Raw genomic sequence first — 24040 nt, forward strand, 5'->3', positions numbered from 1 at the left:
GGGAAAAGGAGAAGGAGAAAGAAAAGCATAAATGGGGGGAAGGAAGGATGGAGAAAAAGACAAAGATAGTAATCATAACTGTAAATGTGAATGGGATGAACTCTCCCATAAAATGGAAACATATACCAGAATGGATTAAAAACCATAATCCTACAATATGTTGTTTATAGGAAACACATTTGAAAAAGAGTGACACACACAGGGTAAAGGTAAAAGACTGGAGCAGAATATATTATGCTTCAGCTGAAGTAAAAAATGCAGGGGTAGCTATCCTGATCTCAGACAAAGCAAAAGCAAAAATAGATCTTATCAAAAGAGATAAGGAAGGAAACTACATCCTGCTAAAAGGCACCATAGACAATGAAGTAATATCATTACTAAACATATATGCACCTAATGGTATAGCATCCAAATTCTTAGAGTAAAAGTTCAGGGAGTTACAGGAAGAAATAGACAACAAAACTACACTAGTGGGGGACCTCAACCTCCCCCTCTCTGAACTAGATAAATCTAAGGACAAAATAAACAAGAAAGAAGTTAAGGAGGTGAATAGAATATTAGAAAAGTTAGGTATGATAGACCTCTGGAGAAAACTGAATGGGGATAGAAAGGAATATACTTTTTTTCTTGGTGGTACATGGCACATACGCAAAAACTGACCATGTACAAGAGCATAAAGACCTCACAATCCAATGCAGAAAGGCAGAAATATTAAACACATCCTTTTCAGATCATGATGCAATAAAAATGATATGTAATAAAGGGCCCTGGAAAGACAGACTAAAAAATAATTGGAAACTAAATTATCTAATCCTAAAAAATGATTAGGTCAAACAACAAATCATAGAATCAATCAATAACTTCATTTGAGAGAATGACAATAATGAGCCACCATACCAAAACTTAAGGGATGCAGCGAAAGCAGTTCTTAGGGGAAGCTTTATATTTCTAAATGCTTACATAAATAAAATAGAGAAAGAGGAGATCAATGAATTGGGCATACAACTAAAAAAACTACAAAAAGAACAAATTAAAAATCCTCAAACACCAAATTAGAAATATTGAAAACCAAAGGAAAACTTAAGAAAATTGATATTAAGAAAACTATTGAACTAATAAATAAAACTAAGAGCTGGTTTCATGAAAAAACCAATAAAATAGATAAAGTTTTGGTTAATTTAATTAAAAAAAGAAAGAAGAAAACCAAATTACTAGTATCAAAAATGGAAAAGGTGAATCCACCACCAAGGAAGAGGAAATTAAAACAATAATTAGGAACTATTTTGACCAACTCTATGCCAATAAATAATTTGAGAATCTTAGTGAAATGAACACATATTTACAAAAATATGAATTGCCCAGATTAACAAAAGAGGAAGTAAAATACTTAAATAACCCCATCTCAGAAAAAGAAATTGAACAAGTGATTGATGAACTCCCTAGGAATAAATCTGCAGGGCCAGATGGATTTACAAGTAAATTCTATAAGACATTTAAAGAACAATTAATTACAATACTAAATAGACTATTTGGGAAAATAGGTGAAGAAGGAGTCTTACCATATTCTTTTTATGATACAAATATGGTGCTGATACCTAAAGTGGGAAAAGTCAAAATAGAGAAAGAAAATTATAGACCAATTTCTTTAATGAATATAGGTGCAAAAATTTTAAATAAAATATTAGCAAATAGATTACAGCAACTTATCACAAGATAATACACTATGACCAAGTAGGAGTTATACCAGGAATGCAGGACAGGCTTAATATTAGGAAAACTATCAGCATAATTGATCATATCAACACCAAAACTAACAGAAACCACGTGATCATCTCAATAGATGCAGAAAAAATTTTTGACAAAATACAACACCCATTCCAATTAAAAACACTAGAGAGCATAGGAATAAATGGAGTCTTCCTTAAAATAATAAATAGCATCCACCTGATTTACTTGTTCAGTGCCATAGCAATCAAACTACCAAAAATTATTTTATAGAGTTATAAAAAATAATAACAAGATTCATTTGGAAGAACAAAAGGTCCAGAATATCAAGGGAACTAATGAAAAGAAATGCAGGGGAAAGTTGCCTAGTCATTCCAGATATTAAATTATATTATGAAGCTGTAATCATAAACACTGCTTGGTACAGGTTACCAAATAGAGTGATGGATCAGTGAAATAGGTTAAGTATGTAAGACACAGTAGTAAATTACTATATCTATTATTTAATAAACCCAAAGACCCCATCTTCTGGGATAAGAACTCACTATTTGACAAAAACTGCTGGGAAAACTGGAAAATGGTCAAAGGATATGAACAGACAGTTCTCAGATGAAGAAATTAAACCCATCTACAGTCATATGAAAAAATGCTCTAAATCACTACTGATTAGAGAAATGCAAATTAAAACAACTCTGAGGTACCACATTACACCTATCAGATTGGCCAACACGACAAAACAGGAAAATGATAAATGTTGGAGATGTGGAAAATTAGAACACTAATGCATTGTTGCTGGAGTTGTGAGATGTTCCAACCATTTTGGAGAGCAACTTGGAACTATGCCCAAAGGGCTATCAAAATGTGCATACCCATTGACCCAGCAATATCATTTCTAGGGCTATATCCCAAAGAGATCATACAAATGGTAAAAGAATCCACAAGTACAAAAATATTCATAGCAGTTCTTTTTGTGGTGGCAAAGAATTGGAAGTTTAGAAGATGCCCATCAATCAGGGAATGGCTGAACAAGGTGTGGTAAATGAATGTAATGGAATACTATTGTGCTATAAGAAATGATGAACAGGTTGACTTCAGAAAAACCTGGAAAGACTTGTATGGTCTGATTCTGAGTGAAATGATCAGAACCAGGAAAATGTTGTACACAATAGCAGCCATGATGTGCAATGACTAATATTGATACACTTAACCCTTCCCAGCAATACAAGGAGCTAAGACATCTCCAAAGGCCTTGTGATGGAAAATGCTGTCCACATTCAAAGAAAGAACTATGGAGTTTGAATGCAGATCGAAGCATACTATTTCCTGTTTTTTTTTTCCTTCTGTTGAGTTTTGTTTCCTCTTTCTGGTGCTTTCTCCTATTGGTTCTAATTCTTACTTACAACATCACTAATGTGGAAATATATCTAATAGGAATGTATATTCCTATTTAATAAGAATGTATTCCTATTTAATAGGAATGTATATTCCTATCTGTATCAGATTGTGCACCATCTTGGGGAGGGTGGTGAGGAGGAAGGGGGAGAAAAACTTTATACTCAAAAGCATATAGAAGTGATTGTTGATAAATCAAAATAAATTAATTTTAAAAAATCTCTAAGCAAAGCCTCCAAAGGCAAAAAAAATGTGAATTAGACACAAATTCAACAAGAATTTCTTGAAGAGCTAAAAAAATTATTTCCAAAAATCAAATGAATGTTAGAAGAAAAGGTAGCCAAATAAATGAAAGCAAAGGAAGAAAATTATGGAAAGACAATTAACAGCTGGGTAAAAGAGGCACCAAAAGAATGAAAAAAAAATAGTACCTTAAAAAACAGAATTATCCAAATGGAAAAAGAGGTACCAAAGATCACTGAAGAAAATCATTCCTTAAAAAACAGAATGGCAAGTAAAAGATAATGACTCCATGAGTCATCAAGAAAGAATAAAACAAAGCAAAAAGCATGAAAAATGGGAGAAAATGTAAACTATCTCAGGAAAAAAGTACTAAATTAAATAAATAATGTGAGTAATTACATTTTTTCTAAAATATTCTCATCTCCATAAAATAAAACAGAAATGTTCATTTTTAAGTACAATGGCTTCAAAATATCTACAAAATGTCCATCTTTAAGAATGGACTTGTCAAGAAATTAGTCTGGATCTCTGCTGCTTATCAGAGCATAAACTTTGATGAGGCAACTACTGTCACTAAGGAAAACTAAATAAGGAGGAAGCCAATGGGAGTAACAGAGTTAAGAAAAAGAAAACTCCAATGGCTCCTTTCCAAAACAATCTGGATCCCTGGTGATATGAAGCCCTTTGGGAAAATTTACTTCTCTTTTTAAGAAGGTCCCAGGACTCTCTCATACAAAAAAAAAATTATATAGTTGACGTTCATGTCTGAGGACACTAGCAACTATTTCTTCCCCTACTGCTGAAGAAGACCCTGAGAACAAAGACATAATTAGAAACCACAAGATATAGCTTAGAATATCTCCCATGAAGTGTCAGAGATTGAAGTATGTGCACCAATTCCTTCAGTGTTGAAGAAAGGCAGATTCTGTCCTCAGTACTGTAAGAGTCTAACACATCAAGATCATTTGTCCTCCAGAGTCCTGACAGTGAAGATCCTATGCAACCTAAGGCTGGAAAATTAATGTCTAATTAATTTTCCCTTTAAAGACTGATATGACTAACCTATGAGATTCCAACATCTCATTCACCTCTCTCCATGGTTAACCTGATTTGGAGCTGTTTAAATGCATGAGAAGGAGGAGTTTAAGAAGACTGTGGAGACATTACCTACCAAAGTGGTTTTAATCTCAATTCTCTCCCCAGTGAGGGACAGAAATTCTACTGGTACCATATCTTTGTGAATTCAGAAGTCTCTCCTCTATGTCCCTTCCTTGTCTCTGAAATGGAGACATGGCAATATTTCCCAAATGGAAAAGTCCAGCTTTCACTGGTGGCCAGCATGAGGAGCTCCTGAAATATATGTAGAGTGTCAGAAATATTACTAAGAGCTAGAGAAAGAAGAATATAATGAATGACTAAAGAGAAGAGCTGGAAAAAGTCATTCCTATCCTAACTCTTCCCTTTGTAATCCTGCACCCCAGTGCTATCAGCACTCCCTCTCCCCCAGCATCTTCATTCCTCTTCCTAAGGGCTAACGCTTAATGTTTCATAGTACTGTAAGGCAAATAGAGTAATTTGTGGACCTAGAGGAAGTGTTGCAAATTCCCTTCACAATCTTGCTATCCAAGGTGCTTTGCCCTGGTCTTTCCATCACAACCACCATAGTCCCACATGTATTGCCACTATCCTGTTCTCTAGTACTTTCGAGGAGTCCCGCTTAACATGCTTTGGATCAAGTGATAAGGGATTGGCCCAATTTTTATTAGAGTACCTGGCACATAGTAAAAGCTTAATAGAAATGCTTGTTGATTGATTGATTGGATGGTCTGAGAAATGCAGAGTTTGTACAGCAGGATCATAGATGCAGTTGTAATTCTCTAAGAACATGGGAACCTGGGAATTCCACCTCATCCTCTAGGTGGTAGTGGGAAAATGTTAGTAGGTTACATAAATGGAGCTACATGTTGTTATTTGTGGAAAGAGGAACTAACCTTGTAGTACATGGAAAGAGATTCAGAAATGTCAGGGCACAGCTTTAAAGTTTGGATGTCTTCAAATAGAAGCTAAATGACTTCTTTTCAGGAATATTATAGATGGAACTTAGACCAATAGAGAGGCTTTATGTCACTAAGGAAAAGGAAGCAATATATTTTCTAAACCAAGGTGCTGTAACTCTCTAGAGAGGAACCTGAAGACACAGTATCACAGTGACATCTTTCTCCAAGGCAGGAGGAAACATATCGTTATGTTCTCTACCAAGGCTAAATCATCATTTTTGAAACTTGGCAGTACTATCCATTGGCAATATTTTCAAATGAACAGTCTTAAATATAAATAAGGCTTTATGGATTATCCTGTGTTCCAATACCTTTGGTGTGTTGACAAGGACTAATAGGACTTTCAGGCAAAGGAAAAATCCACCTTTCTAGGAAAATAAAAGCATGAAGTTGTGGAGAATGGGCTTGAGTCAGAAATATGTGTTTAAATTTTGCCCCTCAAATATAATGCCTCTGTGATCATGGACCAGTTAATCTATTTGGGCCCATTTCCTCATCCTTAAAAGGAGGATAATACTACCTAACTTACAAGGTAATTTTGTTTGTTGGTTGCTTATTTGCCATGTGATTGTATCAGTCTAGAGAAGTCTCAGTGAAGAAATTCCTCCTACTAATGCAGATTTGCAACTATTCTGCAGTTTATAGTCTTATTCTCTAAGACAGTTGTCTAGAACACTAAGCAATTAAGTTGACTAGGGTCACATAGCCAGCAACTATTAAAGGTAGGTGATACTTTAACCTGGGTCTTTTTGACTGAGGCTGCCCTCTACCTGCTGTTCAATGCTGCTTTGCAATCTAACATATGTAAAGCTTCATAAATGTCAGTTATTATTATGTTCATTGATTTACAACATGAAGATGAAATTTGCTGAATCCATATAGACAAAATTTTTTACAATGCTTATTTCTGTTTACAGTAGAGTGTTATAAAGTCAGTACATTTAATTATTTTACTTTGTTCTAAGTAATTTGCACACCACTATATGATCCTGTCTGGGAAGTTAATGTTCCAAAACGTCTAGAAGCTAATAGAATTGGAGTTGGGTGTGAAATCTTCAGGAGACATTGGACAAGAAAAGGCTATTATGGTATGCTGCTTGGCTATGAAAGGAACTGAATGAGCTTGATAGCTTTAATAGGTATAGTCTACTATCTACAATTAGGGTATAGTTACAATAAGGAAGAGGTGTCATACATGCATACCTGTTTAAAAGAAGACAATAAGGCTTGAGTTAACTATCTTATAGGCCTCTTGAAAGTTTGGGAAAAGATATTTTTATTTTTCTTTATTTAGCCAGACTTGTAATTTCATTGGTGTAGGGACCATTCAATCATGAAACTTCCCAGATTAATGCAGATCAGCAATAAAATTCTATACTCTTAATTCTGTGTCACATGTGGGAGCCCAAGTCTGAGTGCTGTCTCTACTATTCTGAGTATGCTCCTAGCATGTTTGTTTTCTTTTTGTTTGTTTGTTTAGTTTAGTTTTGTTTTGTTTTCCCCATCTAAACAGAGATTTAGCTGCTGGAGGTAATGGATGCAAATAATCACTCCACAGTGACCCAGTTCTTCCTCAAGGGCCTAACAGATGAGCCAAGGTTCCAACTCCCCTTATTTATTCTCTTTCTGCTCATCTATTCAGCCTGTGTAGTAGGAAACTTGGGCATGATCCTATTAATTATATTGAATACCCACCTTCACACCCCCATGTACTATTTCATTAGAAACTTGTCCTTCATTGATCTCTGTCACTCCACTGTCATCATCCCAAAAATGCTGGTGAACTTTATCTCAGAAAAAAATGTCATCTCCTACCATGAATGCATGACTCAGCTCTATTTCTTCCTCGTTTTTGTTATTGCTGAGTGCCACGTGTTGGCAGTGATGGCCTATGATCGTTATGTTGCCATTTGCAGACCTCTACTTTATAATGTTATAATAAACTATCAGGTTTGCTCCTGGCTCGTGGCAGGGGTGTACTTTCTGGCAGTTGTGGGCTCCACAATTCACGTGAGCTTCATGCATACAGTGTTGTTTTGCAAAGCCAATGTCATCAACCACTACTTCTGTGATCTCCTTCCCCTCCTGAGCCTATCTTGCTCCAGCACCTACGTGAATGAACTTTTGGTCTTGTTCTTAAGTGCATTTAACATCTTCACCCCGACTCTGACTATCCTTAGCGCCTACATCTTCATCGTCACCAGCATCCTTCACATTCGTTCCACTGAGGGCAGGTTCAAGGCCTTTACCACCTGTAGCTCCCACATTGCTGCTGTTTCTCTTGCTTTTGGCTCTGGCATGGTTGTGTACCTGCAGCCATCATCGGTTCACTCCATGACCCAGGGTAAAGTGTCCTCTGTGTTTTATACTATAATCCTACCCATGTTAAACCCTCTGATCTATAGCCTAAGGAATAAAGATGTCAAATTTGCCCTGAAGAAAACATATGAGAGAATAAGGTTCTCATGAACAAGCAAGAGAGTCAGAGACTAATGCTATGACCTAGTATGTATAATTTTACATTTCTACTTCTCAGATCCCTGGTCTGTGAGATAGGAATAACTGCTTAATGTACCCCAAGGGGTTAATGTGAGAATCAAATGACCTAACTATATATAAAAGCACTATGAAAAATACAATATCTTACGGAAAAAAGAGACAGGCACATTGAAATGGGGGGCAATCTAGGATGTCGACAAGTAAATAAATATGAACAATATACAAATCATTGATATAATATGGAATCATTAATTTTAAGGGGGGAAAGAATGTGAATAAATGTGGGATGAGAAAAGGTTCATATATGAAGTGGCACCTAAACTGAACAATGAAGTAAGTTAAGGATTTTTTGACAAGGAAGTGGAGACAGAGTACACACTGGACATAGAGGACCAATTATGCAAAGGCACAGAATTGAGGAATAGAATGTTGTGCATGAGGAGCAGCTAGACTGTCAGTTTGACTGTAACAGAGGTGGCAGTAAAAGGAGTAAATTTAAATAATGTTGGAATGGAAGATTAGGATCAGATTACTGAAGCTTTAAATGCCAGGCTGAGGTATTTGTATTTCATCCTAGATATAATAAGGAAAGTTTGAAGTTTTTGAGGAGGGGCAGAACATGGTCAGATAAGTTTTTAGACATGTGCAAGGATGTAGGAGAATTGTGCCTACTTTCTGGCCAAGCCTGAGTCTCTCTATTTGGAAAAAATATATATATATTTATTTTAGTTTTCAACATTCATTTTTATAAGATTTTGAGTTCCAAATATTCCTTCCTCTTTCCCTCCCTTCTCAAAACAATAAGCAATTTGATATAGGCTACATGTGGACAATCATGCAAACATTGTTCCATATTAGTCATGTTGTGAAAGAAGAATCAGAACAAAAGGGAGAAACCAGGAGAAACATAAAACAAAAACCAAAAAAGCGTGAACATAGTATGCTTCAATCTGCATTATGACTCCTTAGTTCTTTGTCTAGAGACAGAGAGCATTTTACATCATGAGCCCTTTGCAATTGTCTTGCATGGTTGTATTGCAGAGAAGAGGTAAGTCTACAGTAGTTGATCATAGCACAATGTTGTTGTTACTGCATACAATGTTCTCCTGGTTCTGCTCATTTCCCTCAGCATCAGACCAAGTCTTTCCAGGTTTTTCTGAAGTTGGCCTGCTCATCATTTCTTGTAGCACAATAGTATTACATCATATTCATATACCACGAGTTATTCAGTCATTCCCCAATAGATGGGAATCACCTCAGTTTCTAATTGTCACCTCAAAAAGACAAACCTCAGTCTCTTTAAGGAATGTAAGGGTGTGCCTTTCAGCCCCATGTGAAGGCTGAAAGAGACAAAGACGAAGACCACAAAGTGTAAAGTGAGGCAAATGAACCATTTCACACCCAGAGAGGAGTGTCAGGCTTTTGTTGTTGTTGTTGTTGTTGTTCAATCCTTTCTCTTCCTGAGGCTATGAATAATAGAATTGTCTATAAAATGGCCAGCAAGAAAATGAACTTGCCCCAGAACACAGACTGACTCAAAACCTTCTACTGTTTTATATAAGATCCAACAAGAATCTGGGCAATATAGCCAGCCCGTTATTATAAATTAAGGTGGGGTCTCTCACTTAGGGGCCTCTGAATCAAGAATTGTTGCATCTGAGAGTTCTGTCTTTCCTGCCTCCTGCCTGGAAGGTGACAAAACTCAGGGATGCACCCCTGAGAAAGTCAAAAAGGAAAGGCTTCTACAAACCCTAGGCTAATAGTCTTCATCCTGAATGAAGCAGCTCTGTAACACTTGAGCTGAACAGTGCACTATAACACTTCAGCAGAAAGAACCAATCCGGCACTGGAATTATCTTCCTAGCCTAGCCCAGGGGCAGTTACGTCCAATGACGAAGCAACTCACTTGGTTAAGTCTGGCAGTGGCCATGACCAGTTAGTAGATACCACAACAACCATGGAATATGCTTAGCCCAACTAAGTAGCAGATCAACTAACCCACCAAGGTGCCATGTCTTGGGAGGACCTGATTTAGCTGAGCCATGAGTCCAAATCAGTTGCCATGACCTGAGAGAAGCCAATCCAGCTGAGAAATGGGTTATCACTAATGCCACATCCTTCAATGAAGTTCATGAAGATTCTTTTGAGGGAAAAAGGACATCAAGGCCTCACAGTTCCAGAGTCATGGATTTGCCTTGCCTACATGTATGTCTTACTATCATTGTACCTTAACTTCATGCTTACTCATCTCAATGGAGACTCTGAGGTATTCATGGGAAGTTTTGTGAAGTTTGGATTTAGTCAAATGGACTCATCTCCCTAGAGGGCCACATGTGACCTCAAGGCTGTAGGTTCCCCAGCCCTGAGGCTAGACGATAAAAACAAAAAACAAACAAAAAAAAAAAACAAAAAACAAAGCAATGAATTGGTTTGCTGATTTCTAAGGTATAAATATTCACACTAAGAATTTAACAATGAGCTCAGAGTTGTATAAGTTGTCTTCTGCATATCCCTGATTAGCAGTAGAGGGAAAGGCGGGAAGGGGGATCTGACCTTCTAGTGCAAATGTGTCAGTACCTTGGAAATTCTGGAACCCCTACCCTGTTCTGACTAGCAATTTCTAAATATCTCTTACCCTCAAGGTAAACTCCTGGGAATCTTTGCTGAGACCAGCAGTTTCTAACAACATTGTTCCTGGACAGAGATATCTCAAAAGACACTTCTGCAACTCCTTCCTTCCTGCCCTTCAGCTATTCTGTTGACCCTACAGGTGACCCTTTTGAGGCCTGGCCAGAAGCCTGCCTGTGTTTGCTAGAAGCAGCCTAAACCAATCCTGTGGTTTTTCCAGGAAGGTGCTATCACCCTGAGATAAATAACCTGTGACCCAACTGCTGCTCTATCTAGCTAGCCACCCCTTCTGAGTGTATATCAACTCTGTTTGTAACTTCCCTCACTGAAATTCTCTGAATAGGACAGTGCATTTTTCTGGATTGCAACTCCTTAACCCTGAATAAATCCCTTACTTAATTAACTGATCACCTTGTCAAGCTGAGTTTTTGTATAGGCTTGACCAATGCAAGCTGAGAGAGTGAGACCAGAGGCATACATAAATACAAATTGGGCCATTAGGTCTATAGAAACCCTAAGATTCTCACCTACATAGCTGGGTGTAGGACAAGAGACAAATTAAACATCCTAGAAACACATCCCTCCCAAAACATAATGACCCCAATATAGTGAATCTGGGGAGACAATGTCATTCCCCAACACTCTCTTCTCATTCCCATAACTAGTAACATCACTGTGTCCTCCTTCCCAGGCATCTCCAAGGACGTAAAAACAAAAACAAAAACAAAAAAACAAAAAAAACAAAAACAGCAATCCTCAATATCTTTTTCCCTTCATCAGGACTGGAAACTCAAAGAGAAAAGTGAAACAAAGAAGAAAAATGCAAGAGAGGAGATTGTCAGAGATAGAACATTAATTAATATTACTTTAAATTTTTTTTATATCACTCCCAGACTTGTCTGACAATCATTTGTTGTTTAGTCATTTTTCAGCTGTATCCAACTCTTCATGACCCAATTTGGGGTTTTCTTGGCAAAGATACTGGAGTGGTTAGCTATTTCCTTCTCCAGGGGCTTTTACAGATGAGGAAACTGAGGCCAAAAGGGTTAAGTGACTTGCCTAGGGTCATACAGTTAATAAGTGGCTGAGACTAGATTGAGTTGAGGAAGATGAGTCTTCCTGACTCTGGGCCTGGTACTCTATCCAATGTGCCACCTAGCTGCCCTCCAATCATTAAAGATCAGTTAATCATAGTATTACAGATAAAAAGAAAAGTTGCTCATGCTCTCTATCAATCAGAAGCTAAAATTTTTTATCTTGATGTATAAACCTAACATAATTACAATAAAACTTTTTAACATTAGGAGTACCTTTGGTTATGTGAATTAACATTATAGTGATGCAGAGCATGATTGTATCATTGGAGCTTTTGTTTCTTATAAATTTCTTATTACAGTTTTGATGGGGTGCTTGGGTGCTTGTACTGGGACCCCAATTCCAAGACCATATTTTTCCCTAGCCTCAGAAACACTATATCTGGCAGTTTCTCCCCAGCCCAAGGACACTATGCCTCACCATTACTAATGAGTGGGCCTCAGGAACACATTTATCTCTCTCCCTGGTGTGCTTACAAACTGCACCTGAAGGAGTTATTACTTCGAATTGACTTTGTACTGGGTCATAAAGATATTCATACCTACTGGACTATCTATACCACCTCCCTACCTCATTATCTACATCCTGAACTCCTCATTATGTGAATTCTAAACATATGTATACTCCCTACATCTGTCTTGTCAAACATGATACTGATTGGTGGCAGACTGGGAAACCCTCATTCGGCCCTGACCACTAGTTAACTTAGTGACATAGCAGACCTAAAAACCACACCTCTCTGTAGCCCCTCCTTGGGCTTTTCCTTTTTAATTCTGGGTAAAATGCCTGTGCAGTAGATACAAAAAGTGCATGTTCCTTTAATAACTGACCACCCCTTAACCACTCCCTAATTTCACCCTGAATCACCTAGTTAGCATATTTGGCACATGTTTTACAGTAGTTTATCCTATATAACTTTAACTGAACACCATTAAGGTCGCTGGTTCCTTAAGAGCCCTTGCCCCCTGAAAAACCTAACAATAAATCTTTGTCAACTTGACTTAAAGAATGCTTGAGTCTGTGAATTAATTCCAGAAGACCCAGTCCTGTACTCCAGTCCTTGAGGGGTCTCTGAACCTCTCAGATTACAACAGTTTCACAAATTTTGAGATTTCATTTTCTTCTTTATTCCTCATGGCCCTTTCTCACAATCCCCCTTCCTGTGAGGAAAGCAGTGATAATATAATTATACCATTTCACAGATAGGAAAACTGAAACTCAGAGAAATGAACTTGCCCAGAGTCATAGAAAGCTGTTAAATGGCAGAAGTGGGACTCAATGCCAGGTTTCATGACTCTTAAATCCAGTACATTCTCCACTCCCTCATTCTAAAGCATTAAGACTTGTTATTCATTCAGAGAAATATTTGCCTGGTTTTCATATGATTCCATCACATAATTTTAAAAATGGAAAAAATACTTTAAAATTATTTTCTTCAAGAACATAACATTTTTCATTGAAGAATGATAATGTTGATTGAAAATTTTGTCTCATAATACCTATCTGCTTCAATGTAGAAAAAGATATTTTTAAACAGTATGACAATCGGGTAGCCCCTGTGACTTCTAATTAATTCCATGTCCATGATTTTGCAAAAATCATAGTCTGCATTTTTTTGTTGCTAGGCAGTGGGGTTAAGTGACTTGCCCAGAGTCACACAGCTAGTGAGCGTTATGTGTCTGAGGCTGGATTTGAACTCAGGTCCTCCTGACTCCAAGGCCAGAACTCTAACCACTGTGCCAACTAACTGCCCCAAGTCTGCATTTTTGAGAGAAGAATGAGATAGTAAAATATGGAGACATATTCCTCTCATTATCCATATCTAGAAGATTCAATTGCAATTAGAAACCTGATGATGCATATGATAATTTAAGGTGATAATGAGACAGTAAAGGGAGAATGTCAAGAACTTCATTCTCTCTCACAAATTATCCATATTATCCCTATCATATCATTCTCTTACTGTATACTTGCATTCTACAGACTGAGACAGTGTTATAGAAAGTAATGTAAGGCTGAACCAGACAGGACACAAGTTCTGATAAACACAAAAAGGACAGTATAACTTTCCCACAGTCATCTTAAACTGAGCATGTTCAAAACTGAATTCATCATCTTCCTCCCCAAATTCTCCCCACTTCCAAACTTTCCTATTGCCATCCACAATGCCATCCTCCTCCTAGTTCCCCAAGCTAATAGCCTGTGTCAGCTTTGAGTCTTCACTCTCTCTCACCCCCATAACTAATCTGTTTCCAAGGCCTGTCTGTTTTGCTTTGGTAACATCTCTCTCCTGTGCTCCCTTCTGTCTTCGGATATTGTCGCGTCCCTGGTATAAGCCCTCATCGTCTCACACCTGGACTATTGAAATAATCTGCTGGTTGTTCTCCCTTACACGAGTCTTTCCCCACTCCAGTCCATCCTTCATTCAGCTATCAAAGTGATTTTCCTAAAGCACAGGTCTTACCATCTCACTCTGACCTCACTCAAGAAATTTCAGCAACTCCCTATCACCTCTAGGATAAAATTCAAAATTCTCTTTTTGATGTTCAAAGCCCTTCATAACCTATCCCTTTTCCCCTCCTTTCCAAACTTTTTACACCTTATACCTCCCACATATCCTTTAATTCAATGATACTGGTCTCTTCACTGTTTTTTGGACAAGACACTCCAACTATTGACTCCAAGCATTTTCACTGGCTGTCTCCCATGCCTGAAATTTGACCTTCTGGCTTCCTTTAAGTCCCAGCTAAAATCCAATCTTATAGAAAAGTCTTTCTGAATCCCTCTTAATTCTAGTGTCTATTTACAATTTATCCTATATATACCTTATTTGTTTATACTTGTTTGCATATTGTTTCCATCATTAGACTGTGAACTCTTTGAAAGAGGGGCTGTCTTTTACCTTTCTTTGTATCCCCAATGCTTCGTACAGTTCTTGGAATTTAATATGTGCTTAATAGATGTTTATTGATTAGCTGACTGAAGATGGCTTCCCAACTTTTCCCTTTTGGACAGGAAAAGTCAAATCTCCAAAGTCTGAGAGAGACCACTTTCATTTTCTGGGGGTTCCATGATGCAGAATTAGTTTCCTGATCTATAACTTAGTACCTCGAAATACTATAATTAGCTAAAGGGACAATAGAAAGAGAAAGGAGAGTAGGAAGAGAATCTAACTTATCCTATGATTAACTTTGTCACTGCTCTTACCAAAATAAGGAGTCTTTGCATGTCTTTGGCATGGTTTCTGAAACTCTCCTCTATTCAGAAGGGCTTGAGCTCACACAAGCAACAACGGTCCCTAAGTTTGTCACCTGAACTGGTCTTTTACCCCAAATTTCCTTAAGGGCCAGGGCTGTCTCTCAGCCCACTTATCAATTAATCTCCAAATCTTAAAGATTTTACCTCCATAACAGTTCTAAAATATGTCCAGACCCCAGATTGTAAAACATTGGTAGGCATAGTAAACAATACTTACTCAAAGTCTTGTGTTAAGTACCCCACCTATTTATTGAATCTATGAGATGTGATAGTAGGTTATTGCTTAGGGTAAATAAAGGTTCTTAACATTTTTTCATGTCATGGACCTTCTGATAGTCTGCTGAAGTCTATGGAACTCTTCTCAATAATGGTTTAAACAATTGAATGGCAATACTAAATTTCAGTTAGAGGTTAGTGAAAATAAAGATGTCATTTTTTCCATCTAAATTTGCAGACCCCTGTCATCTATCCATAAACACCCAAGAAAGTTCATGGACCTCAGGTTAAAAATCTCTTGCCTAGGGATAGAATAGACAAAAAGACTGAAAATAATGAAGACATAGGTACCACTGTTTCTGAAACTTAATATGTCACCTAGACAAGCAACAACTCAGGACTTCAGTTACCATTCATTTATAAAATTAGGAAATGTGATTGCATCATTTATTTATAAAAACCTCCCAAAATTATGTTTATAAATTTATTTATATATTTGTTATATGTTACGTCATATTTATTTTATAATGCATTATACATTACATAATATATAACTACATTAATATCATATTATATAAATTCATATTTATAAAAAACCCTCCAAAATTGTAGAAAGTTGTGTTATTTTTCTTAATGGAAAACCAGCAAGACATTTTTAGCTACAATTGGAAAACTTAAAAGGTTGTTCATTTGGGATGTGTCTACTACCAGTAGCAGGCAATTTAGATACAGACAGAAAGAAAGCCCAGTGAGAGGGAAACAGAGAGGGATTGCCAAATGTCTGAACCAAGTTAAGTTCACTATTCTTCTGAATTATTCTTCAATACTATATGTATTTTCTATTTCTTTGATTTGATATATACATTCTGATGTAAGTTATTTAAATCTTAATTTTTTTCTACTTGAAAGTTAGAGACTGGGGTCAGAGCCAAGATGGAGGAGGGAAAGCAGTGACTTGTTTGAGCTCTCCCCCCAAACCCCTCCAAATACGTATAAAAAATGTCTCTAAGCAAATTCTAAAGCAGCAGAATCTACAAAAAGACAGAGTGAAACAAATTTCCAGCCAAAGACAGCATGGATGGTTGATCAGAAATGTATATCGCGCCAGGTGGGGAGAGGAGCGCAGTTTGGCATGGGCGCACAGGCTGCAGCGACCCTGGAGCAGGCCTCAGAGGACTGAATCGCAGGCACCTGTGGCAGTTTCCAGACTTCTCAACCCATGAATGCCAAAGACAACTTGGAAAGTCAGTGGGAAAAGTCTGTTACTGCAGTGAAAGAGGAGCTAGGTCTCAGCCACAAGTCTCGAGCACAGCCCGGGGCCACAGCTGTTTCCTGAGCTTCTGGTCCAAAGACTGAGGGGGAATTGAGTGGCTGATCAGAGGGGGATTGTAGGGTTCTCTTCGCCAGTGCTAAGGCAGGAATCTCTTGTTTTACAGGTGTTTGGATCTGGGTCACAGTTCTGAGGTGCGGTCCTGGGGCAAGGAGGAGCACTGGTGTGGTGGAGCTTGTTGTGGTGGTGGAGAGAAAACACCTCGCCCCTTATTATAGCACCTTGGAAGAACTGAAAATTTTCAGATGCCTAGAAGCATCTCTGAAAACAGTTGTACAAACCTCTGAAGCTTGGGACAGTACATTCTCCACATTGGAAGCAGACTTTTACCTTAACAAAGAGTTTAAAACTCAAATAATTGGCTGGCATCATGAGTAAGCAGTGCAAAAAGAGTCAGACTATATTATCCTACCTTGATGACAAAGAAGAGCAAAACATACAACCAGAAGAAGACAACAAAGTAAAAAGCTCCTATATTCAAAGCCTCCAAGAAAAAATATGAATCAGTCCCAGCCTTGGAAGAGCTCAAAAAGGATTTTGAGAAGCAAGTAAGAGAAGTAGAGGAAAAACTGAAAGTGATGCAAGAAAATCATGAAAATCAAGTCAACAGCTTGGTAAAGGATACCCAAAAAAATACTAAAGAAAATAACACCTTAAAAAATAGCCTAACTCAAATGGCAAAAGAGGTCCAAAAACTTACTGAAGAAAATACTTCCTTAAAAATTAGAATAGAGCAATTGGAAGCTAGTGACTTTGTGAGAAATCAAGACACTGTAAAACAAATCCAAAAGGATGAAAAATTAGAAAACAATGTGAAATATCTCATTGGAAAAACAACTGACCTGTAAAATAGATGCAGGAGAGAGATTTTAAAAATTATTGGACTATCTGAAAGCCATGATCAAAAAAAGAGCCTAGACATCATCTTTCAAGAAATTATCAAGGAAAACTGTCCTGATGTTTTAGAACCAGAGGGCAAAATAGAAATGGAAAGAATCCACCGATCTCCTCCTGAAAGAGATCCCCAAAGGAAAACTCCTAGGAATATTGTAGCCAAATTCCAGAGTTCCCAGGTCAAGGAAAAAATGTTACAAGCAGCCAGAAAGAAACAATTCAAGTATTGTGGAAACACAATCAGGATAACACAAGATTTTGCTGTTTCTACATTAAGGGACCGCAGGGTATGGAATATAATATTCCGGAGGGCAAAGGAGATAGGATTACAACCAAGAATCACCTACCCACCAAAACTGAGTATAATCCTTCAGGGGAAAAAATGGTCATTCAGTGAAATAAAGGACTTTCAAGCATTCTTGATGAAAAGACCAGAGCTGAATAGAAAATTTGATTTTCAAATACAAGACTCAAGTGGAACATGAAGAGGTAAACAGGAAAGAGAAAATCATAAGAGACTTATTAAGGTTGAACTGTTTATATCCCTGCATGGAAAGATGATATTTGTAACTAATGAGACCTTTGTCAGTATTAGGGTAGCTGGAGGGGAAAAAATTATATGTACGTATATATAGATAGATAGATAGATAGATAGATAGATAGATAGATAGATAGATAGATAGATAGATAGATAGGTAGATAGAGGGCACAGGGTGAGTTGAAAATGAAGGGGTCATATCTGGAGAATAAAATTAAGAGGTGAGAGAGGATTATACTAGGAGAACGAGAAAGGGAGAGGTAGAACAGGGTAAATTATCTCACAAAAAAAACCAGAAAAGAAAAGACTCTTACAGTGGAGGGGAAACGGGGGAAGGTGAGAGGGAATGAGTGAATCTTATTCTCATAGGATTTGACTTAAGGAGGAAATAACATGCACACTCAATTGAGTATGGAAATCTGTCTTATCCTACAGGAAAATAGGGAGGGGGGAAGGGGACAAGGGAGTACGGAAATGATAGAGAGGAGGGCAGATTGGGAAAGGGGGTAATCAGAAGCAAATACTTCTGAGGAGGGATAGGGTCAAAAGAAAGACTAGAATAAATGGGGTGGGTAGGATAGGATTAAGGGAAATAGAGTTAGTTTTTCACAGCATGTCTACTATGGAAGTGTTTTGCATAACTGCACATATATAACTTACATTTAGTTGCTTGCCTTATCAATGAGGGTGGTTGGGGAAGGAGGAAGAGAGAAAATTTGGAACCCAAAGCTTTAAAAGCACATGTTTTAAAAAAATGTTTTCATATGCAACTGGAAAATAAGAAATACAGGAAATGGGGTACAGAAATCCATCCTACCCTACAGGAAAATTGAAGGGGAATGGGATAAGAGAAGGGGGGAGAGATAGAAGGGAAGGCAGACGAGGGGAAGGGGTATTCAGAATGCAGGATATTTTAGGGTGGGGGAGGGGTGAGATGGGCTGAAAATTTGGAGCTCGAAATCTTGTGGAAGTAAATGTTGAAAACAAAAATAAATAAATAAATAAAAATTGCCATAAAAAAAGAATGATAGAGACTACATTAATTATATTCAATACATTGATTTTAGAAAAAAATAGCTGATCTCTGGAATTGTAAAATTTCTTTTGACATCAATGATGATGCCAAGAGCTTCTTTGTCATAGTTCTGCTTTGTAGATGAACTTGTGTTTGAGAAGTCATCAATTGGTACCTGACTACCAACTCCCATTTTGCTTCCAAACACATCCCTACTCCTATAATGTGGAGTTTCAAGTCGGGGGAAAAGCAATGACAGAAAAACAGTTTCTGGAGAATAGCATGGAGTTCTTACTTCCTTTGGAGAGTAGGCATCTCATAAGAGACAGAGATAGCCCTCCCAAAAAGGAAAGAAAGAAAGATGTCAGTAAAATACACAGAAGCAAACAAAAATACATTCAAAAGTGGATACAAATGAAGAAGGTAGGTTTATTATTCATTTAATATACAACTTAAAAATAAGTGGTTCAAAAAGAATAATTCACAATTTCAAATACAATCCTCTTTTTTTGTCTTCTTCGTATATTGGAATGGTTATATTTGTTGTCAATTAAGTTCATGAGAAAAATAACATTTTTAAAAGAAAAAAAAGATAAAATACCTCAACAATTTAGAGCTCAAATATGGCAGAAACAGTAATTAACAGCTTTGAAATCATTAATAGACATATAGACATAGATATATATATGTATACATATATATGTGCAAATATCAAATCAAAGACATTTAATGAAACAGATTAACAGGTAATCATATGGAATTAGATATAGTACCAAGTCTTCTACTCACTAATAACCAAATAATTGGGTTCTCATGCCCAGTTAACCCTTTAGTCTGCCTGATATAGGGGAAGGAAAATATATCAGTAGCTCACAGCTGCCCTGGCAATCTCCCTATGGTACTAAGGCCCACTGACTTCCTTGTCTGACTTCCAACTTGCCTTTCTCTCTCTGACTTGTGGTTGCTTCTACTCCTATTCTACTGTTTAGTCTTTCTGTCCCTGACCATTTATCAGTCACTCTTAACTTTATTTCTTGTCATTCAATTGTTTTCTTGCTCCTGGTCTCTGGTTACTGTCTCGCTTTTCAGTGAGATTGCCATCATCTATTAAAAACTGAATGTATTGAAATCTGCTCAGTTAGCACAAAGTTTTTTTTGGGGTGGAGAGGAGTACAGTTTCCAAAAGTAAAACGTAGTATCTAACACCTATGTCTTCTGCCTTGCAGCAATTTTATATTGGTCGCAAAGTTTCATTCAAGCACATTTTTTAGGGATAGATACTTCATTCATTTCTATATTCAGGCATAGATACATACATAATTCATATATATTTTATAATTACAACATTTTTTACAGTGTAGTTAATAATATCATTGTATCTGGATTCACCATCATGTTGGACATTGATAACTTTAAAGTGAACAAGGAAGTCTGAAAGTGTTAGGAAAAACAAAATCTTGATTTTTCGATATACTGTCTTGGAGAAAGTTCTCTTCCACTAGGTCTTTTATGAATAATTCAGGCAATTTGTCGAAGGTCACAACACAAGTCTTCTCATGAAAATCCTATTTATTCAAGGGTTTTTATCAGTGCAATTTTAACATCTTTATTCCTGAGGCTGTAAATGAGGGGATTCAGCATGGGAAATATATTAGTGTAAAACACAGAAGATACTTTTCCTCGGTCCATAGAGTTGATTGAAGATGGCTGCAGATATACAAACATGGCAGAGCCATAACTAAGAATAATAGCAACAATGTGGGAGGTGCAAGTGGTGAAAGCTTTGTACCTGCCCTCAGCGGAATGGATGCGGAGGATGCTCTTGATGATAGAGATGTAAGAGCTAAGGATGCTTAGGGTAGGGACAAGTATATTAAATGCACTGAAACATAAAATCAACATTTCATTGATGTAAGTAGTGGAGCAAGAGAAGCTTAAGAGTGGAAAGAGATCACAGAAGTAATGGTTGACCACATTGGCCTTACAAAACAACAATCTCTGCATGAAGCCTGTGTGGATAGTATAATTAATAATCCCCAGAAAGTACCCTCCCATTACAAGAAAAGAGCAAACTTGATAGGACGTAATGACATTGTATAGTAAGGGACTGCAAATGGCAACATACCTGTCATATGCCATTGCTGCCAACATGTGGCATTCAGCAATAGCAAAAATGTGAAAGAAACAGAGCTGAATCATGCACTCAGGGTAAGAGATGGTGTTTGTCTCTGACAAGAAGCTAATCAGCATTCGGGGTGTGATGACAGAAGAATGACAAAGATCAATGAAGGACAAGTTGCTGATTAAATAGTACATCAGAGTGTGAAGATGTGAATTCAGTACAATTAACAGGATCAAGGCCAAATTCCCCACTACATTGGCTACATAGATCACTAAGAAGAGAATGAAGAGGGGGAGCTGGAGCTCTTCCTGGTGAGTTGACCCAGCAAGAATAAATTCAGTCACTGTCGAATGATTTTTTGCAGTCATGCTCTTCAGGGGCGAGGTCTGTCTGTAGACAGAAGTAGGGGGTTAAATATATACCACACACAGCATAAATCTCCTCACCCCCTCAGAATTAATCAGGACTGAGGAATGGTTTTATTGAAGGGCAGGTGGGCTTTTGAGTTCTGCTTTCTCCCAAACACAAGGAAGGAGCAGGAACTGACTAAGTATATTGTTTTCAAGAAGCATGGATGGCTCAGCGGTATGACACAGCTGCCCTGACTGTCCTAAACTGTCAGTAAAGCTCACTATGGTGCTCACTTTGCTGATATCTGGTTATTGTGATTACTAATTCCTCATCCTCTCAATGAAGTCAGCTGCTCTAAAGAGCATGCCTTCACACAGGTCTGTAAACTTCTCATCCATGCTTTGGCAGACCAAACACCAAATACTTTCTGCTGGAAGCACCTTTCAGGTTCTCTTTACTTTTAGTCTGAAGGTTGTATCAGGTCTCCTGTCCATAGTCTTTAAGTGAGCAAAGGAGAAAATTCATCCTTTATTTTCAAGGCCAGATGAATTTCTGGGGATGTCACTTGACCCTACATCATTACCTTACCATCATAAGTAAAATTCCCACATTTGAGTCAGATCATTTTTTCCAAAAGGACCCATAAATGTTACCGTTATTATTTATTTGTTATTACTATGCTTCAAAGTATATCAAATAAACATGTTAGTATGAATGAGTTTGTTGAGTTGACTAATTTTCACCTAATGAAAAGCAGGATCCTAATGGATAAAGATTTAGGACAAGCAAATTTTAATACCAAAGGGTCAGGAAAAGTTTAGTACGTGCTACACTGCCCAGACAGGAAGGTTCAAAGTGTGTACTCATGAGAGGATGGGGTGACAGTATCAGAAAGCCAAAGTGGTATAAAAATCCCTTGGCTCCTGACAAAGTGAATAAGGTGCTACTGAAACTCAGGACAGATATTGAAGGCTAATTGCATCTACTTCACAATTTTGCCATCTTCTGGCCATGTCTAGACTCAAATTTAGGGTGCTCTTGGGATTGAGGGGAAAAAGAATTCTTAACCATTTCTTGTCAATCTAGTGAATCTTATGGACCCTTCTCAAATAATATTTTAAATACATAAAAGAAAATATAGGGGCATAAAAAGAACTGATTATATTGAAATACAGTTATCAAAATACAGAATACAGTTATCAAAATAGTTTTTTTTAAATCATATACCTGGACCCCAGGTCATGGAATCCTGGTTTTATCAGGTGAATGCATAGAGTCTGACCTGAGGTTGCCAGAGTAAATACTATTCAATGTAACAGAGCTTCAGACTTGAGTGGTTGAATAAGTTCCCTGATAGTGCCATAGAAATTTTTTTTTATTATTCTTTCTGCTGCCCTAAATATGAATGTGTTACTAATCTCAGCCTGTTAAACTTTTGCCCTTTACCTTGAATCTCTTTTCATATATTTTGTATTTGTTTATATGCAGGTATGTTGTTTTCCTTGACATAATATAAGATCTTTGGGGGCAGGAATCATTTTGCTCTGGCATTTGTTGTTGGAACCTTTTTGAAGGGGACTTCTGGCTTCAAAGTATTTTGAGATTAATGATGTAATTCTTTAGTATGGCTAACTGTACATCCTTACTGGCTACTGCTACTTGATTATAAGTGTCTTGAGGACACACACTTTGTCTTACTCATCTTTGCCTCTTTAGCTACTTCAGGCAGCTAATGGTTCCTTCACTCCTTTCTTCCTTCCTTCCTTCCTTCCTTCCTTCCTTCCTTCCTTCCTTCCTTCCTTCCTTCCTTCCTTCCTTCCTTCCTTCTTTCCTTTCCTTTCCCTCTGTCCACATAGTGTATCATACCCTTACTTGTGGGTACTCTACCCAAAGGAATGTAAATTTTGATTGTTGAAACCTCCCGAGATATTTTGGGGTTTAAGGGCTAGATTTATTTTTCATTAAGGACCATGCCTTAAACTCAAGTCACTCTTGCTCTCATTGATTGGCCAATAATAAGTTCCAGGCCAAGCCCCACCTGGTCATTCCTTGGGCCCTGATTGGCTCAGAGTGATTGTAAATAGCAATTGTTTCTGTTTTGGCCAGAAATCCCTCCCAGGGTCTTCCCCTCTCAAATTGATTTTTTTTTTTAACTAAGTAAAAGAAGCCATTCTCTGTTTCATTTCTTACCTGGACTTAATCACTGAATGGGTGTTGTATCAGTCAGATTAAGACTTATTACAGACCTTAGCATAAAAAGGCCATGGTCTCCCACTGTAATCTTGATCATCTCCATTCGTCCTGATCTAATCTTGCCACTGGACCCAGATGGCTCTGGAGGATAAAGTGAGGCTGGTGGCTTTGCACAGCCCTCCCTCACTTAAATCCAATTCACTTGCATGTCATGGCATCACCTCCCTGATGTCATGATCCTCTTTGAGAAAGGACAAATAACAATCTTGCACAGTACTTGGCATATTGTAGACATTTAATAAATGTTTATGAATTGACTAATATACATACCCATTCACACTTGTGTGTCAGTGATCTGGATTGTGACTGATCTATGCTTCTTGATCCTTACTGAAAGATATCTCTCCTATAATAAATATTTTACGAAGTTTTTATTTTTTATTTTATGAAGAATGGAGGGTAGGGCATTAGGTTAGGTTGTGGG

At 37.5% G+C, this 24040-nt stretch overlaps 2 protein-coding genes across 2 annotated transcripts; one reads left to right on the forward strand and one right to left on the reverse strand.

Annotated features, from left to right (window-relative positions):
* The first annotated feature begins 6947 nt into the window (after positions 1–6947).
* Positions 6948–7886, forward strand: LOC114032304 (olfactory receptor 150-like). The gene has a single exon (XM_027847556.1). The coding sequence runs from the start codon at positions 6951–6953 to the stop codon at positions 7884–7886; it is 936 nt and encodes a 311-aa protein (XP_027703357.1). The 5' UTR covers positions 6948–6950.
* A 12573-nt stretch (positions 7887–20459) lies between these two features.
* Positions 20460–21383, reverse strand: LOC114032310. The gene has a single exon (XM_027847559.1). The coding sequence runs from the start codon at positions 21378–21380 to the stop codon at positions 20460–20462; it is 921 nt and encodes a 306-aa protein (XP_027703360.1). The 5' UTR covers positions 21381–21383.
* Positions 21384–24040: the final 2657 nt, after the last annotated feature.

This window comes from Vombatus ursinus, unplaced genomic scaffold (assembly GCF_900497805.2).
Source record: "Vombatus ursinus unplaced genomic scaffold, bare-nosed wombat genome assembly UNPS02015414.1, whole genome shotgun sequence".
In the NCBI taxonomy this organism is placed as follows: Eukaryota; Metazoa; Chordata; class Mammalia; order Diprotodontia; family Vombatidae; genus Vombatus; species Vombatus ursinus.